This window comes from Peromyscus eremicus, chromosome 1 (assembly GCF_949786415.1).
Source record: "Peromyscus eremicus chromosome 1, PerEre_H2_v1, whole genome shotgun sequence".
Lineage (NCBI taxonomy): Eukaryota > Metazoa > Chordata > Mammalia > Rodentia > Cricetidae > Peromyscus > Peromyscus eremicus.
This window is the reverse complement of record NC_081416.1, coordinates 135,599,728-135,619,869: the sequence shown is the minus strand read 5'-3', so window position 1 is coordinate 135,619,869 and position 20,142 is coordinate 135,599,728. Positions and strand designations below refer to the sequence as shown.

At 39.9% G+C, this 20,142-nt stretch overlaps 1 protein-coding gene across 1 annotated transcript; it reads left to right on the top strand.

Moving 5' to 3' along the window:
- The first annotated feature begins 16,613 nt into the window (after nt 1-16,613).
- Ndn (necdin, MAGE family member) lies at nt 16,614-18,267 on the top strand. The gene has a single exon (XM_059253327.1). The coding sequence runs from the start codon at nt 16,720-16,722 to the stop codon at nt 17,695-17,697; it is 978 nt and encodes a 325-aa protein (XP_059109310.1). The 5' UTR covers nt 16,614-16,719; the 3' UTR covers nt 17,698-18,267.
- Nucleotides 18,268-20,142: the final 1,875 nt, after the last annotated feature.

Genomic DNA, 20,142 nt, shown 5'->3' with positions numbered 1-20,142 from the left:
GTCTTTTCTGCTACTACAATGCCCAGTGCTTCTTTGCAGTGGACTAAATTAACATTTTTTTCTGACTCTGGTCTGTAAAATGATAAATAAATGTTTTTTTTAATTAGGATTGGGAACGTAGCTCAGTGGACTAAGTGCTTGAGACAAAGCCATGGGTGTAATACTTCAGATCCCCAGCACCCACTGACATGTGGAGTAGGCATGGAAGTTTACCTGTAGTCCCTGCATTCCATGAGGAGAGATAGGGAATCTTCAACACAAGATGACTAGCCAGCTAACCACAAGCTCGGTGGCTAAACGTGCTGAATCGGTAAGATCTGGGTTCCAGTGAGAGTCTTTCTCAATATGTAAGGTTGAGAGAAAGACAACTAACATCAACCTCTGGTCTGCATGCACATGCATATATATATATATATATATATATATATATATATATATATATATATATATATATACCAACACGCACATGCATCCCATAACATATGTATTCATACAAATGAACATGGGTACACACATGCACGTGCGCGCGTGCGCGCACACACACACACACAGGCAACAAAAACTTTTAGAAATTATTGGCTGGCTGAAGTAATGAAAATTGTCCTAAGAGCAAGTCATTTTATATGTAGTGACCAGGACAATCTGGACCTCAGCATGAAATCTTATCTTAAAAAAAAAGAAAAAAAAAGCTTAGATCTTTTATATTATTAAATTTTTTAAATATATTTTCTGGATTTTGTATTTTTAGACTTCAGGAATTTTAGTCTTTGAGGATTTTGACAACTGTGATTGTAGTATTCAAGACCGTGTCACTTGGAATTATTGTTCAAACCCTAATGGAATGTTTTTTTAAATGTTAAGACAAACTAACAGTCCTTTTGATGCTCAATTCTCAAGGCAAAAATACACAAGCAAAGATTTGCTCAGCCCTGGGGTGAGGACATTTTACTGTCTCTGGTTCCCTACACTTTGTCTTACCTAGTAGGATGGAAGGGTCAGAAATATCATCCAGTTTACAGCTCAGTAATTCAGGTTCTCTAAAGAATGAAACTTAATAAGATTATAGGACATCACCTCTCATTTACAATCTTAGCTGCACACAAACAAGATCCAAAAGGTACAGACTCTAACAGGAGGTTTTAGAGATGACAAAGAAGAAGAGGAGAGGCAGGCAGAGATACAAGAAGGATGTGACATTAGCAGCTAGTAATCATTAAGCTCAACTCTTGTTCATATTAATATAAAATCACATAAAAATGTCAATTAACCTTACTTCCAATTATTCAATACATTGTGCCCTACTTTCCAGAAAAAATTGCAAAGCACAAGTTATCTAATATGAAGACATGAAGCTACACATAATTATAAGAAGCAGACTCTGATGAGATACAAACGTCTTAATTAACAGATAATTAATTATAAACAATTGAAAATTGTGCAGAGCTCTGATCAAAAAAATCTCATGCAAGAACAGATGGGCAAAACAAACAGAAACATGAATGTATATGAAAGAGGAGAAAATACGGGTAATTTAAGCAATGTATGAAAAATTAAGGATGACTATGTTGAGCTCATCAGTGGATTGGACATGACTTAGTTTTTTTCAAAAAAAAGAAGAAGAAGAAAAGAAATAGCAAGCTTGAAACTGGGTATATTAGTTAACTTTCCATTTTTGACAGAATTTATGAAATACTCACCTCTAAAAAGAAAAGTCATGTTTTGGCTCACAGTTTCAGAGATTGTAGTTTATGGTTGGTTGCTGGTTGGCCTGTGGCAGGCAGCCCCTCATGGCTAGAGCATGTGGTGAAGGATGATGGTCACTTCATAGTGGATACAAAGCAAAGGGAAGAGGAAAAGGGGCTGGAATGCCAATATCCTCTACAAGGACATTTCCTCAAAGACATTACTTCCTCCCATAGACCCACCTCCTCAGTGTCCCAGCACTTCACAGTACTCCTACAACCAGAAGGTCAGATCTCCAACATATGGGCTCCAGAGTATTTGGGATGCTCAAAGTATAGCAGTAAGCAAGTAGAAACTCCATAAGCTACGAAATTAAATGATCAGAAAATACCACAGAATATTCCAGAATTATGTGACAATTTCTAATATGACTGCATGCATACACTGGGAACACATGAATATTAAACAGAATAGAATAGAAGAAACACTTTAATTAATTATGACCAAGAATTTAAAAATAAGTAAGCAAATATATCATCAGTACAGCAAGTTTTAAAGAACAACAAACAGGATAAACACCAAATAGTCTACACGAAAGCATTTAAATCAATTAAAACCTGAGAAAACAGCAATTAATAAAAGAGAGGCTACAAACTTTAAAGGGAGCAATGAGTGGTATATAAAAGGGTTTGGAGGGGTGAAAGTAAAGGAAGAAATTACGTAAATATACTAATCTTTAAAAAAAAGAAATTTAAGAAAATAATGCAGAATATTTTGGGGAAAGGTGCAAGTAAATTAGGTATGGTAGCACCCAGTGTGATTCTAGAAGTTCGCATAAGATAACACATGCTGAGATCTTTTCTCAAAAGGACAGAGAAACACACAAAAGTTCAAAAGAGGGAGATAGTTAATGCAGAGAAAGAAGTGTTGGATGTAGATCGGATTTCTTCACTATAAATCAGTGAAGCAAGTTCAAGAAAGGGACAGACTGTAGCAAGCATGAAGAGGGAGGCACTGAGAAATTCACCCACAACTCCATATCTAAAGAAACTGTCTAACAAAACTGTCTAACAAAACTTTGCATGGGCTGCAGAGATGGTTTAATGATTAAGAATGCTTGGTACACATGCATGAGGGCCTGAGTGTGAATCCCCAGCATCCATGTGAAAAGCCTGACATGGCCACAATTGCCTCTAACCCCAGTGTTGGAGTATGAAGAAGTGCCGATCTTGAGAGCTCAGCAGCATAGCTAAAACAGTAAGCTCAGGTTCAGTTAGAAACTGTATCTCCACGGAGTAGGACAGAGAGATAGAAGAAGTCAATTAATCCTCCTCTGGTTACCAATAGCACACATGTGTACACACACACACACACACACACACACACACACACACACACAATTTGCAGTCAGAGAACAAAGTAGGAAACATATTGCTCAAATATCTGCTCTGTGGGAAATCTTCAAAAAGCTTTTTCAGGGAGAGAACTTACTCAGAACTTCACAGAACTTCACTGCAAGGGCAGTGTCTGAGAAATATATGAACTGTAGCAGAAAAATAAATGATATCCTCTGCATTTCTTAGCAATAGGCGATCTAAATGGTCATTGGTTGAATTCATAATAGTAGCAGTGTACAAAGTGATTTCATGTGGTGATATATTGTACCTTAATAAATTTGCCTGAGGATCAAAGAACAGAGCCAGCCACTAGATTAGACACAGAGCCAGACAGTGGTGGCACACACCCTAAATCCCAGCACTTGAGATCTCATGCCTTTGCTTGGGGAAGCACACATGCCTTTAATCCCAGGAAGTAATATGGCAGGGCAGAGAAAGGTATATAAGGTGTGAGGAAACAGGAACTCACTCTCTTTAGGCTGAGGATTTTGTAGAGGTAAGAACTAGTGGCTGGCTGTTCTGCTTCTCTGATCTTTCAGCTTTCACCCTGACATCTGGCTCTAGATTTTTTTTTATTAAAAGAATATCTAAGATTCGAACAACAGACATTTGTCCAAGAACATTGATAAATGAGCAATAAACATAAAATGTTTTAATGTGAGTTGAAGAGATGGCTCTCTGGGTAAACTGCTTGCAATCCAAGTATAAGGACCTGAGTATGAATACCTAGAACACACGTAAAATGCAGGATGTGGTAGTCTGATTCTACAACCCCAGAACTCCTGCAGTCATATGTGAAGCAGAGACAGTAGCCTCCCTAGACTGTCCAGGTTAACTAGCCAGACACACAGTGAACATCCACAAGTCCTGTTTCAAATGAAGTAGAAGACAAGAACAAACACCCAGGGTTTTCCTCTGGTGTTCACAAGTACACTGTGGTACATGTGCACCTACACAGACACAAACACATTCACATACATGCATTCATACATATGTATGCACACACATAAACACTCACACATAAACAAAAACTCACAAAGGAACATGCATACATAAATATATATATATATGTATTTGTACAAATACACATGTAAACCTCAAAAATATATATACACAGGCACACATACACATTAGCATGCACATATACATACATACAGACACTTATGGACCCATTCACACATATCCATATGTATCCACATGAAAATAACTACTCATAAATGCATATGCATACATATACATAGAAACATCTACACAGATAGATGAATACATGTACATACATGTACAAACATTCACACATAAGTATACATGCACACATAGATTTAAACACATTCTTATACAAATACACACACAAACATTAACACATACACACATGTGTGCACATACATACACATAAATTTGAATATACATACATACATACCCACAAATACATATTCACTCATACACATACCCACATAAATGCATATACACATAAGCTTAAGTATACATATGTACTCACAAGCATATGAACATGTACATACAAACCACTTGCATATGCATACATATACACATAAACACCATAAGAATCACACATGCATGAATAAAATTACAAACATATACATGCATACATATTAATGCCTACACATATACACACATTCACATGTTCACACATATGTACTTACTACTTTTGAATGCATGTACAGAATTAGTACATATATGTACACATGCACACACAAACACAAATACACATACATACATAACCACAAGCATTCTACATGCATAAACACACACATATATATAGATGCATATACTCACATACACACAAACACATATAAAAACAATCTTAAGTACAGGTCATATATAAACTATTATATAGACTATATAAACATATATATACATACATACATACACTCATATACAAACACATACATTTACACATACATTCATGCATACTGCATCCATTCTCATATATATACACACAGAGATTAATACACATAAAGATTTGTTTTAATTATTTAAAATGTTTAATGTTATTCCTCATTAGGAAAATGTAGATCAAAGCATAAGAAGCATTTCTGTGGCCAGCTGGCACCACGAATACAGTCACACATAAAAGGAAGAACATTTTTATGAGCTAGTGACATTGTAGTGAAATTGGAAAGTTTGTATGCTGTCTAAAAGAATGCAGAAGTGTGCACACACTTTGAAAAATATATTTGTATTTCCTACAATGATTAAACACAGTAAACATATGATCCAATTATTTTCATTCATGAAAAATAAAAATGCATTTCCACACAGAATTTTATATTAGTGTTTATAGAAGCAATGTTTAGAATATAATAGAAGAAATGGATATAATTCAAATTTCCATTAACCACTGAAAATAAAAAACTGTGTTCTTTCAATACAGTGGAATATTATTGGACCAAAAGAAGAAAAGACTGATAGGTACTTCTATATACATGAACACTGAAAAACAAAACTAAGTGAACTAAGCCAATCACAAACACTCCATTTTGTGTGGTTTCATTTATATTCAGTGTCCATCCACCTATAATGAGAAGATAAGCAGCTCTGTGGTTGCCTCGGTCCAAATGAATGCAGCATTTCAGAGACTTGCACCTGTTATACAAATGCTTGGCCAATGAGATACACCCCTAGCTCACTGGGACATCCTGGGCACCAGTGTGATCCATAAATATCATTGCTGTGTAGGGCTGTTGGTGGCCTTTCTTCCTTTGGAAGAAAGAAAACTGAACAGTGGTGTAGAAGCACAGGTGTGCAGGTGCCAAAACAATGTTTTCTTCCAACCTGATAAACTTAATAAATAGATAGCTAATGCTTTCTGTAACTTTAAAGGAAAACAGGCTATTATAAAATGTAACATTTATGATATAAAATGATACAAATATTATACCTAAGACTACACTATCTCTAGAAGGAAACAGTATATATTCAAGCTAAGACAATATTTCTCAGCTACAGCTTTCAAATGCTTAGCTCTGTGTGTACAAGACCCAAGTTTGGATCCCAGCACCCATAAGATGCTCATACCAGCACTTCTGGCATCTATGGGCAGCTGCATTCACATGTGCACATGCACAGACAGACACACACCTACGCAGTTAAAAATAAAATTTCAAAATGAAAAACATTTTCAAACATTTTCAACTGTATAGTATGAACATAAAAACATTCGACTCCTAAAATATACTATTGGATAATGACAAGCAGTAAGCTATATCTATTCCTGTAATCTCAGTCAGCGACAGAAATGGTGAAGAAAGTGAGTTGTAGCTGATCTCAAACTGCAACTACATAGCAAAGAGAAGGGGACGGGGTGGGGGGCAGAAATTTGTATGATTATCAAAGATAGCATATAGATAAAAGAAAGCACAAGAAAAGAAAAATGCCCAGTATCATTAATCATTAGGTACATAAAATTAGGACTACAAAGCACTGTCATGTTTAACTGAAAAATAAAAATTTAAAACACCATGTCCAAGATTTGCACAGAAGTGGAGGACCTGGCTCTATCATACACCATATAGATATAAAATGCTGAAACTTCTATTTAACTTTTAAAAGGAAATTATCGCCTACTACATGATCCAGTCATTTTCTAGTAAGAAAGGTGATGGAATAAGTCAATGAAGTTTTTTTTCTATAAGAACAGTCACACCGATTATATCTATCATAGTGCCACATTGAAAATCAAGACATTATCAATAAGGAAATAGTAAATAAATTTCAGCATGTCCATACATTATCAACTTTATGTTTTGACTCTGAAAATTCTCATGGGTTCATGTTTTGGTAGACTGTGGAGGCTTTGGTGAGACTGGATTCAGCTGGTCAAAGGAAGCCACCAGGGACTGGGCTTTTTTATTATTGTTTTTGTTTTGTTTTGACGGTTTCACCTTTGTCTACAATGTCTTGTGATCATATCTAGCCACATTGCCTTCTTTTTTGTCCCACCGCTCCTGAGACTTCCTGTCTTTTCCCAGCTTACATGCTTCCTACTTTCATCTATGTTTTCTGCAGGTTTTGTGCAGATAGCTGTTGCTGCCACAAGTCCACGGTGGCGGTGACTCTCTAATGTTATTCCGCACACCTTATTTCCAGCTTCTGTCTCACTTTAGTTTTTCTGCTCTTCAAGTAGTTCCCACCACATGGCCCTGCCTTCTCCATCATGGTAGACTGAGACCCTCTAAAATTATGAGACAAAAATAAATTGTTCCTACTATAAATTGCTTCTGTCAGCAATTTGGGGCACTGTAATATGAAAGGGACAGCTGTATAATACCATTCAGCAGGGTAATAAACTCTAGATATACACCAAACTGGAAGAATCTAGAAACTATTAAGGTGAAATATGTCAGAGAAAATGATTAAAAGAGAAATTTCATTTATTAAAATCTGATTGTAGAAACTGCAGACTACTGTACTGTGTCAGAAATCAGATCACGCTAAACTGAGGAGGCAAGAGTGGATGCGTGGGAGAGCAATTATAAAAGGGCATGAAGAAAGGCGGTAATGGGTGGATTCATTATATAGTGGTAATGGATACATGGATACACATGTCAAGAAGAGTCAAATTATACACTTTCAATATGTGGGAAATCATCGACAGAATCTTAATAAAACAGTGCGCAGCAAGATTTGGTACTTTGTCTAAGTAAAAGAAAAGTGTAGGTAAGTCATGATGTGGGAAGCAAAAGTATCTAAAGGTACATATCTAACAGGAGCAGCAGCACCTTCTTACTCCTGTCCTAAAATGAGTGAGCAATATACCAATGCCCTGAGGAAAGAACCATGACTCCAAGCTCCTGTTCTCAATGATGGTATCAACATCACAGCTCTTCCTAGAATAGAGACATTGAAGTCCAGAAGATAAGTTACAATAGACATCAAACAAACAAAGCTGTATCACCAGTAAGGGTGAAGATTAATCCTATGTTTGATGAAAGACTAGATGCTCTGTAGAATTTGTTTGGTATGTGTGTCTGATTTCAAAATCCCTTGCAATTTTTTTTTTTTTTTTGGTTTCGGGTGTGTCCTTACTGCCCTGACACAATAATTTAGGAGCCAGTGGATAAAAAGCAAGAATATGATTAGCACTATGGAAACATCAGTTGCCTAGTATTGGGTGCTCCTGAGGTTCTGCTTAATCATCTCACAAGAGTTCAAAGCAGTAATAGCTACATCATAAAATCTCTGAAGACTATATCAAGGTGAACCTTCTGTATTCATGAACAAATGGATGCTCTGGGAATGGAACCTTGCTGTTCAGATGGAGAGGTCATGAAAGCCCTGCACATTCACAGAGCTCAGCCTATGTGTGTCCTTGTAAGAAGACTGAAACCAGATCCGTTGCTTCAGTGAACCCAGTGGGTCATTCAGTGAATTATTGAGCCTGAGGATTCATGCCAAATTCCAAATGTGTAGGAAGTCAGAAGTGCCAGTGAACTGGGACTCCCAAAGTGCAGCTAACACCCCAGGGAAAGACACTGAGCCCTTTAGCTCCTAAGATGTTTCCTAACTGTGACTACCACCAGAATTTTCAGCACAACCAACTGGAACCAAAGCATAGCATGTGTAATAAAATAAACAAAACCTTAGGGGAGTTTATAAATCACTAAATGGTACATTAATAGAAAATGAGCCAAGTAAGATCATGGGTAGAAGTATCAGTTTACTTAGCTTCGTACAACTATGTCATTACAAAAATTAATGTTTGTCAATCCTTGTGAGCAGGCAGATATAGTTTTTCTGCAAACTGAAGACTCTGATGCACATAGTGAAAGCAGAGTCCTGACTGAACTCATGACTGACGCATATACTTATACAAGAAGATGAGTGCCTTAAAGCTTGTCTTAATTTGTCAGTGGAAAGCTGGTATCTAAATTCATTATCTATCAAACTCCTAAAGTTGATAACTGAACCCAGTAATGCTGAGCCAGAGAACACATTTCCTCTTGAGACTTATGACATCCTACTAAGTGATGTCCTTAGTAAGACAGGGAAGATCAAAGAAATGGAAGACTGGCAAGATGGACATATGAGGACAAAGACAGATGCATGAGCTTTGCTGCCACAAGCTAGAAAATGTCAAGAGCCATTTATTCTTACAGAGGTGAGGAAGATGGGCCTGTAATTCTAGCACCCTGGAGACAGAGGAAGTAGATTTACAAATCTAAGACCAGTCTGGGATACATAGAAAGATTCTGTCATAAAATAAAATAATAAAATGAAATGAAATCAAAGAGAAGAAAAAGGTATTCATCCTTAAATCTTTGGTTGGGCATATGACCATTTTAACACTTCATTTCAGACTCCTGGTTGCCAGACCCGTGGGAATATAAACTTACGTATTTGGAAACCACTCACTCTATTGAAATTTGTCATAACACATTTAGTAAATTAATATATAATACTTATATGCACATAGTAGGTTCAGTGTGGAGAACAACTGAACATAAGTAAATAAACAAGATCTTGAAGAGCATACCGTTGGTAATGCAGTTGAGAAGGAGGAATGACTATCCATGTCAAATTGAGAGTTGAGGAGTGGCAAGTTTTATAAGGCAGATGAGAATTATATATTAATTAGATCTGGGAAAAGGTGAGGACTAGAGATGGCTCATTGAGAACAGAGGAGATGCCTGTCAAGCATGAGGATCTGAGATCCCAAAACCCTTCACTTGGGTATATCTGAGTAAGGAGGTGAATGTCTTTAATCCCAGCCCTAGGAAGAACAAGATAATGTCTGAAACTTGCTGACCAGCCACCCTAGCTGAATTGACAAGCTCCAGGTTCAGTGAAAGATCCCATCTGAAAAAAACAACATGAAGAGCCATTAAGTAAGACAACCGATGTGGACCTCTGTCATCCACAATCACACACATGGACAAAGGAACACACACACACACACACACACACACACACACACACACACACACACACTGTGTACATACATGCGTACACTACATACATACGCCAAAAATAAAGTTGAATTCACGTTATTCTAACTTATTTGTAGGAAACTAAGTGCACAGCCCCAGCTTATTTGCTAGGAAGGCACACACAGGAAGTGGATCACTGGGCTTAAGGCAGATGGAACAATGTAACTAAGCACACTGCTATAGAGAATAGGACAGATGCACTGGACTGAAGGATTACACTTGGATCTCAGTGCTGCAGAGATAAAACTGCTCCTGGTAAAACAGGATGAGACAAGACAAGGACGGGTGGCAGAAGAAGGAAAAGCCCCTACTTTCAGGGGACAATTAGAGAAAAAGGTACATCAAAAGGTCCCAGGCATAAAAAAAAACTCTCAGATGCCCAGGAGGTCTATGAGGTATCTAGAGAAGTGAGGGATCTCTTGAGGAATATCTATTGTATATGCATTTGCATATTTCCAGCAAAAAGGTAGAAGCCAAAATATATCAGTATAGATGAATTGATTGTAAAGGGTATAAGAGGAAATAACTAAACAGTACTATACACTTAATTCTGACAACTTACATGAAATGTACAAGACTTCTAAAAACCATGAAGTATCAGCAAGACAGAGATAATTTAAATGGGCACATTTTTTAATTGCATCTGTAGACACAAACCATCTGCAAAAGAAATCTCTAGGCACTGAAGGTTTCACTGAAAAAAATGCTACTCACCATTTAAAGAAATAAATCTGAAGCTATGTTTGTTTCCATATACCAAAGGGGGGAAGAGCTGTTTGATGAGGTTATAATAATACCTGATATCAAGACCAGGTAAAGATTTGACAAAAGAGATAATTAAAAACAAGCACACTTGATGAGAATATCTATGAGAACTCTCAACATTATATATTGAAGCCAAGGCCTGGCACATGTAAAGTGTTTTAGAAACACAGATTTAAGATGAAGATCCTGTTTTCATATGCCCCAAAATAGATCTAGGAAAGAATGTAGTATGCTAGTTTGGAAAGAGGCTTAAATTACCTGGAACTGTTGACATAGCTGTCTTTTCCTCTCCTCTCTGCTCCTTTTTTTTCTCCTCACCAGTGGTTTTCAGTTGGGGACCTGGCTGCCCAAAAAAGGTTTCGTAGTGTGATAAAGGTGTCATTTTAATTTTTTCTGCCTTCCTTCTGGTTTTCCTAAGAAGGATAGAGGTGAACTACTGGGGTGTGCACTGCACTCTTGCGCAAGAGAAATGATCCCTCTTCTACACCAGGACTAGTCACTATGAAGAATCTGGCCCTAGAATGATCGTGGTTGCCTTTTTTACCTCCAGAATTTCTCACTTCAGCCAAGATTTTTTTATGATAATTATTTAATCCAGATTTTTGTGTGTGTTTGGGGGTTAGAAAGAACAAGGCATGACTATTTAGCTATGGCTCTCCTTGAACTCAGGATCATCCTGACTCCATTATGGAGTCTTGAGATTCAGATACATGCCACCATACCTGGATCTATGCAAATTTGTCCCAAGCATGTCAACTTTGTATTCCCAGGAATTGTGATTTCTGCTCTCTCCATAGATTCCCAAAATGGTCCTGCATATCATGGTCACACAGTAATGCTTATTCACACCCATTCTTATGACAGACTCCTGTTATTCCCAGTTTCCACTTCACCAATGAATATCTCTCTCTTGGCATCCTTAATGAACATTTTTTTCTTCTGTCCCAGGCTAGATGGCAAAATTACAGTTCATTGAAAATACACATCAAAATAATCATTACTTTATTAATTTATATTTTAATTTATCTTTTTCCTTGCCATTTACCCTCTCCACATATTTTATGTCTTTTGGCATTTTATCCCAGGCAAACATGCAAACTATAGTTATCAACAGAGTGTCAAATATCTTGTCTTCTCAGAATTCCCCTACTCCATTTCTTCTTCATCACTAATTTCAGTCTTAACCCTGTGTCCACGTGACCATTTAGGAGATACCCTGAACCCTTGTACTCTCTGTTAAATGAGCTGACTGAGTTGTCAATGTGGACAGAACTAGACTTAGCAGTTTGGATGAGTGTGGTTGCCCTCAAAAATAACAAGCTTGAGTTTCAAGCCCCTAGGGAAGATCCAGAGGATGACAGGTTAAATACTGCCCTCTCCTCCTCCCCCCAACCATGGAATGCAGCCTTCTGTGCTTGGTTCATGTTTTTTTCTAACAAAAAAGGATGTAACTGCCTAGTAGTCCCAATGTCACTGGTTTCTCTACAAGACTGAGATACTTTTCAAAAATGCAAATTTTAAAACTACAACAGACATTGCCCAATAATATTTGCTGAAAGTATTAAAATGAGTTCTCTGTTTCAGTTTCTTGGCAAGAAAAGGCGTGTGGGGCCCATTTAGGGGCTTCAAGACAAAGGTCACTGCCTATGTGGACAGGAAACAGGCAGGAAAAATTCATGCTTCATCCAAGGGCCCTGGCCTAAGAGCATGTGTGGTATCCCCAGGAGGTTCCAGGGCGACCCCCCCTTCCTCAGCCCTCTGTGGAAACCAGTGCCAGGAGAGGCCTCTTCTGAGGAGTCTGCCAAGAACAGCCTATTCCACAGCTGTATAATCTGTTCCATATTACAGTCTGAAGTAACCCATTGGAAATATTGTCCTTTCCAAATGATCTGAAGACATAATGTCTCCATATTCTTACTGCATTTCTTCCTGAGTCTTTTCTGGGAGCCATTAATGTAAGTTTCTTGCTTTTGCTTTTAAGCCTCTGGTGAGATAGATTATTTCCTGTGCCCCATTAAGCCCATTGTAGAGATGTCCAACCAGCCTAACTTATTCCCAACACTCTCAGACATCTTTGGAGCTCCCGCCCCAGTATCTCCTTTGAGTTAAAGGACTCATGGACACTACACAGGTACTGAATTCTTCTCTTTCCCTGATAATTACTTCCATTTTCATTATTGTTTGTAATATCTGCCATTATCTATAGAGGTAAGTAGTGTACTATGTTGCTATCAGCTCCCAAGTTTTGATAATAGATGTGGTCTCTCTCTACTTAAGTTTGTGTTCTCTGCTTAAAGGTTAACCTAAATGTTCTTCCTCTTTTCTTTTGGGTAGTAGATTGATCCTTCTCAGAAGGATTTACTTGAGTAGATGAAATCATATCTGTAGGGGTGCTTCAGAACTCTGAGGGTAACCATCACCACAGTTTACACTGGGTTCATTTCAAGTTGAACATTAATTCTGTGGCTTAAAACTCTTGAAGCATCATCTCTCAGTGTGGTCCTAATTTAGAGACTGTAGTTCAGCAGTAAGCAACTTTCTTTTTTTTTTCTTTTAGGCTGTTTTTTCATTTTTCTTTATTAAGAAATTTTCTTCTCACTCCACATACTATCCACAACCCCCCTCCTCCCTCCTCCCACCCCCCAGCCCTCTTTCCCAATCCACCCCTCAACCCCACATCCCCCCAAATCGAGGTCTCCCATGGGGAGTCAGCAGAGCCCAGCTCACTGAGCCTAGGCAGGTCCAAGCCCCTTCCCACTGCACCAAGACTGTGCAAAGTGTCACACCACAGGCACCAGATTCCAGAAGCCTGCCCATGCACCAGGGACAGATCCAGATCCCTTGGTGCCCCCCAAACAGTTTGAGCCAAACAACCATCTTCTGTATCCAGAGGGCCTAGTCCAGTCCTATGGGGGCTCCACAGCCACCAGTCCACAGTTCATGGGCTTCCACTAGTGTGGCCGGTCATCTCTGTATGTCCTCCCATCATGATCTCGATGACCCTAGCCTGCAGTATCTCTCCTCTCTCTCATCAATTGGATTTGCGGAGCTCAGTCTGGTCCCTGGCCGTGGATCTCGTATCTCTTCCATCTGTCACTGGACAAAGACTCTATGATGACAGCTAGGTTATCAGCAGGAATGCATGATGTGAGCTTGAGTAGAGGTACTGTCTGCTATCATGCTAACAACCTCATCAGAGTGAGGTCCAGGTAGAAACTCAGCTATACAACTCAGCCCAGGCAGTTGCTGAAGCCCAAGTAGTTCTCTGGTCACATAGCTGCTATCCTACCTCAACAAGAAACAACTTTAAAAATGTTGCCCCTCTCCCCAGCTTTTGATTTACTTTCATTCATCCATTAAGCCAAAGATGGCAAATACAACATGCATATAATCATAGTGAGCCAGCCCAGAAAACCCTTCAAAATCAACCCACTTGGGGAAAAACAAAACTAAAAAATAAGCATAAGTGAACTTGAACACTTAGTCCAAATATTTGAAATTACAAATACTATTCAATCTGAAATGTGTCCAGGATTCAAAAGATATCCCAAGTGAAAAACACATCAGACTTCACGGAGTTGATCTCAACCAAGACAAAAGTCTACTAACATTATCACATAATATTGCCTCCAGACTATGTATGTAAGGTGAATAGAAGAAAAAAAAACAATCTCATGTTTAGACTTGATTTCATAACATATTATTGTGCATATATGAATATTCTGAAATCTGAAAAAGCTCAGAAACATTTCTTGTCATAAATATTCTGGGTAGATGATATCCATCTTGTCTAAGTAAACACATTGTGGTGCCTAGAAATACCAACATGATGTCTAAAATACGTTTCTGTTTCAAGTGACAACAAAAAGTCTCAATGGAGAATGTTCAGGATTATTTAAACTTAAGAAAATCAAAGAAAGGCTAAAGAGTCCCATTATTTCAGAGCAAGGAGGATGATCAAATGTAAGGACTACTGGTTTTGGAAGCTACAACAATGGCATTATATATAGGATAGGTTGAAGGATTAACAGCTTCAGATTTCCTCTTCTCAATCTAATATTTTATTATACTTTGGAAATTGTCACAATATGCTTCACCTCATTTATGATACATTGTTAGACCTTATCAATAGAAACTGCATTTATAAGATATTGAGAAGCATTTAGTTATTCTCCCAACATGGAACTAGTCTTTTGCTGACAACATACTGTGAGAAGTAGAATAGTTATAAACTCAGAAAATGTAGCAACAGTAATCAAGGGAAGAGGGGCACTGGAGAAACATGAAAAATACACTATCATAAAATTTGTGTCAATAAATATGGTGATCATTTTCCTCTAGAATCTTAAAGGAAATTTTAAATGAAATCAAAGTAACCCAATAGATGTGGCAAGCCAAAATCTATAGCCATTAAAACAATTGGAAATCAACTCACTAAGCATTCAGTGATGGATGAACGCATAAAAAAGTTATATATATGCATATATATGGATATATGTGTACATATACATATGCAAGTATATGCATATATGTTAACACACACACATATATATATATAGTCTTCATACCTAATTTGATGCCTCATGTACAATAGAATATTGTTTATTACTTGTGGCAACCTGTATGAACTTTCTGGCATTGTGTGAAGTGAAAAGGGCTATACATAGACAAATGCTTCCTGATCTCCCACATTTGTGGGAATGAGGGAGAGTTGGCATTAAATAAATAGAGAGTAGAAAGCTGATTACCAAAGGCTGTGAAAGAAAAATGACCTTCTGATACAAGAGTATAATTAGAAATAATATTCTCCAGTGTACTGTAATAAAGTAGAGAGAATATACTCAGCTGTATATATTTAAGAAGATAAAAGAAACTTGGAATAGTCCTAAAATTTGAGGTGATGGATATGTTAATTATACAAGATTGCTTACTGCATATTATGCTTGTGTACAGAGACAAACTGTTACGTCAATTATGCCTGTGTATGTGTATGTAAATGCATGCAGATTTCAGGGAAGGGTGTTGTGTGTCCTACTCTATCATTCCCTACCCTATTCCTTTGAGACAGGGTCTCTCACTGAACCTAAACTTAGGCTGGCCTCCGGCAAATCCCTGTGATCCCTCGAATTTCACCTCTCAGAGCAGGGTTTACAAACATAGGCTATACTATTACCTTTTGTGTGTGTGTGTGTGAGTCTTGGGGATTTGAACTCAGGTTCTCACGCTTGCACTACAAATGGACTGAGCCAATCCCCATCCCAATTAAAATTTTAAGCACCCATCAGTTACTTTATATAAATCTACTATTTCCAAAACATTCAAATTCTGCATTGATTGATCTCCAGCGTCCGTAACCACACTTTACATTCTTCCTTGTTTGATCTGCACTCAGATTTAGTAAAGATTTATCTCTATTAACTTCTCAACATTTCAATCGTAGGCATCGCATCATCTTCACAATGCACAGACTTTGTCAAAAACTCCTTATTGTCTCTTCCACTCTTGCAGAAAACCCAAGTTCAAGAACCAGTCTCCGCCTTTCTCCAGGGCCTTCACACTTCACTTGATTTTGCACACACCCAGTGTGTCCTAACTTGACTTCACCACCTCAGCTACATGTTTCTACTTAAACTTGCTCCTTCCCCATCATCTATCTCTGGCCCATACAGGAGACCTGCAGATTAGTCTAGTGGCATCCTCTCTCTGTCAGACCCCAGCGGTTGGGCTTTGCTTCTTCACTCCTGTCCAGCCCTACCGCCCTTCTGGCTTCCCAACACGCATGCGCAGTGTCATGTCCGCCCCGCCCGTCCGCTGCTGCGGAAGGCACAGCGCTCAGTAACGCGCACTTCCTCTGCTGGTGTCCACCGAGGGAGTACCGGTTCCTAGAGCTCCCAGTCGCAGCGGTCCTGCTCTGATCAGACGGCGCAGACATGTCGGAACAAAGTAAGGACCTGAGCGACCCTAACTTTGCAGCCGAGGACCCCAACTCGGAGATGCAAGTCAGTCCTGCGGATCCGGTGGAGGTTGCTCCTCCCGCGTCTCCAGCCGAGCCCCCCGCAGGGCCACCAAGCGCTCCTGAAGGCCCTGTGGCAGCCCCGCAGGCCTCGCCGCCGCCTGCAGAACGGTTCGAAGAGGTCGACCCTAAGATCCTGCAGCAGGCCGCTGAGGAGGGCCGCGCCCACCAGCCCCAGAGCCCGGCCCGGCAGATGCCAGCACCACCCGCCCCGGCCCAGCTGGTGCAGAAGGCGCACGAGCTGATGTGGTACGTGTTGGTCAAGGACCAGAAGAGGATGGTCCTGTGGTTCCCAGACATGGTGAAAGATGTCATGGGCAGCTACAAGAAATGGTGCAGAAGCATCCTCAGGCGCACCAGCCTCATCCTTGCCAGAGTTTTTGGGCTGCACCTGAGGCTGACCAATCTCCACACCATGGAGTTTGCCCTGGTCAAAGCACTCAGCCCAGAGGAACTGGACAGAGTGGCGCTGAACAACCGCATGCCCATGACAGGCCTCCTGCTCATGATCCTGAGCCTCATCTACGTGAAGGGCCGCGGGGCCAGAGAGGGCGCGGTCTGGAACGTGCTGCGCATCCTGGGGCTGAGGCCCTGGAAGAAGCACCCCACCTTCGGAGACGTGAGGAAGATTATCACCGAGGAGTTCGTCCAGCAGAATTACCTGAAGTACCAGCGTGTTCCCCACCTCGAGCCTCCTGAGTACGAGTTCTTCTGGGGGTCCAGAGCCAACCGTGAAATCACCAAGATGCAGATTATGGAGTTCCTGGCCAGGGTCTTTAAGAAAGAACCCCAGGCTTGGCCTTCCCGATACAGAGAGGCTCTGGAGCAGGCCAGAGCTCTGCGGCAGGCTAATCTCGCTGCCCACTGCCCCCGCAGCAGTGTTTCTGAGGACTAGAAAGGTCCCCAGCACATTCATAGTTTCTGACCCATACTAAGGCTATGTAAGGGTGGGGCTGGGTCATTAGAGTATTCCACATTCGCAGTGCAGCATTTCATGTTTAACTTTTAAGTTTTCCATACAGTGCTTTTGTACCTTTTAATGCAATGTGTTCACTTGTGTACCCTTGGGTAGTATTTAGGATTTATGCATGTGTGTTTATAAGTAAGCAAGTGGGTGCTTTCACTTTTGTGCTTTCTTGGATTTTTGTACAAGAGGTGTGCTGTGCTAAACTTGTGAAATACACTGAGATATTGTGAATCTTGTTCTTTGTATGGGACTGATGATCTGTATCGACAAAAAAAAAAAAAAAAAATAGGCCCTGGAGAGTAAGCAGGACTCACCAGCAACACAGGCCTGACCAAGAGAAAGGTCAAGGCCCCTCTCCATTTGACCTCAACTGGCACAGGAAGCATCTGTGTGGAATGGACTGATTCGAGCTGGAATGTTCTCAGTGTAAGCACTTAGCACACTTTACTAAACATGTGTTCAACCCCCCCATAAATAAACTTTGAAATGAGCATTAAAGATCGTTGTGAAATAATTTCTTTGGGGGGAGGGCAATTATTTTGTGGAAGGGGGAATGGGAATGGGAATGGGAATGGGAATGGGTGGAGATGATGAAGATTCTCCCATGCACAGCATGGACGAATACAGTATTCATCTAAAGAGTGGAAAACCACTACACATAATCACTCAAGTTTACAGCTTTATTTTCTTTTCAATGAAACTGGTGACACTTCAAAGACTGACACATTAAAGGTGTAATAATCAAAGAAAAAAACTCTTACAACACCACATGGGAATAATAACAGGTATTATGAAGCCACTGCCCCTTCCCTGGTTTTTTTTTAATAGTTTTTGGTGGGCACTTAACAGAATGAAGCATTGTTGCTAAACACTATGAGCATTTTATCCTTTATTTTATCCTCCTATCATCCATAAGAGGAAGTTACTGTATCTGCACGGAGGAAGAAATATGCAAAGAGTGTTGGTAAGGAACTATCCTAAAAATCATAGAGGTTATGCTGAGTCTTAGTCCCCCCCAGCCGCCACTCACATGAGCACCCTTGGCTCCCTGCTGCATACACAAAGGATTTGATTTTTTTTTATTAATTTCAAGAGTCTTTTACAGAAAAATAGGCTTCTGGGTGTATAAATTAGGGAACTTAGTTTCAGAAAGAATTAACAACCTAATCAAGCCCTTATCCTGCTTAGGGGTGATGACAAGATCTGAAACATAATCATCCTGGGGGCGGGGGGGGGGGGATGAAGATGAGGGAAGCATTTCTGACAGTGGTATCAGTAAGAGCCATGACATGGATGAAACAGGGGTAGCTGGGTATAGGAAGGTGCCTCCAGTGACAGCCACATTTGTGGCTCAGCATCTGTAAGCTGCATCGGGCAGTATGGGATGGGGGGGGGGGGGGGTAAAATGGGATGAGAGTCACCGTACACAGCAGTAACTGGGGAGAAATCGTTAGGAAGCCTTTGGTCTGGGGAGAAAGAGGGAGGGAAGGGGCTTTAATGAGATCACACATCCTTTACACTCCAAGTAGGAAAAGGCACCTAGCCAAAGTTAGAGCCTTTTTTTCTGGAGAAGGTGGATGAGGGGAAGCACCCGTCACAGCATATTTAAAAGTATACAGAATCATATTCATATGAAAGAGCTACAATCAGTGTGTTGGAGTGCAGATCTGCCAGCACTCAGTGGCATTATCTAGCTGGTGGCGCAGGGAATGAAAATACGTACAAACCCCTGTGTCTGTTAAAAATGAATCTACCCCCATTTAGTTGCCCCCACCGTCTTTTACTAGAGTGAGAGTGGAGAGTGGGGGGAAATTGGCAGTAACCCTAATGTGGGTGACCTGGCTTTCAGTGTACTTCTTCACAAAGATCTGGTGTTAGTTGTCACATTTATTTTAAAAGTTTAGGGTTTCCCTGCTGTAAGAGCATGGATAAAGAGTTCAACAGATCCAAGATTCCTGACACTGCACCCTCACCAAACCTTTGCAGAGGAATAGGATTGTGAGAAACAAGGAGCTGATTCCAGACAGGCACAAGGGCAGGGCTGCTCTCCAACTGTGTTGTCTTGGAGACAGCTAGCCACAGAGAAGGAAGCTTTGCAGATATGGAGTGTTTAATTCACGACACCTGTTTCTGTAGATGCAGCAGCCTGGGAACACAGGGCAGGAAACACTCAATGACTTTCTTACATTTCCACATTGGCTTATAAATTAAAAGATAGAGTTTTCCAAGTATTTTGGAGAAGTCCTTAAGACGCAGAGCTAGACCCGTCAGGAAACAGCAGATGCTCAGTTTCAGAGGCCATCACTGTGATGCTCCGATATTCTAGCTGGGAGAGATTCCCTGATTCTTTTCATGTGCCAACTGTAGCTTCAT

Coding starts and splice junctions, on each gene's coding strand:
- Ndn (XM_059253327.1), top strand. CDS start 16,720: ATGTCGGAACAAAGTAAGGACCTGAGCGACCCTAACTTTGCAGCCGAG.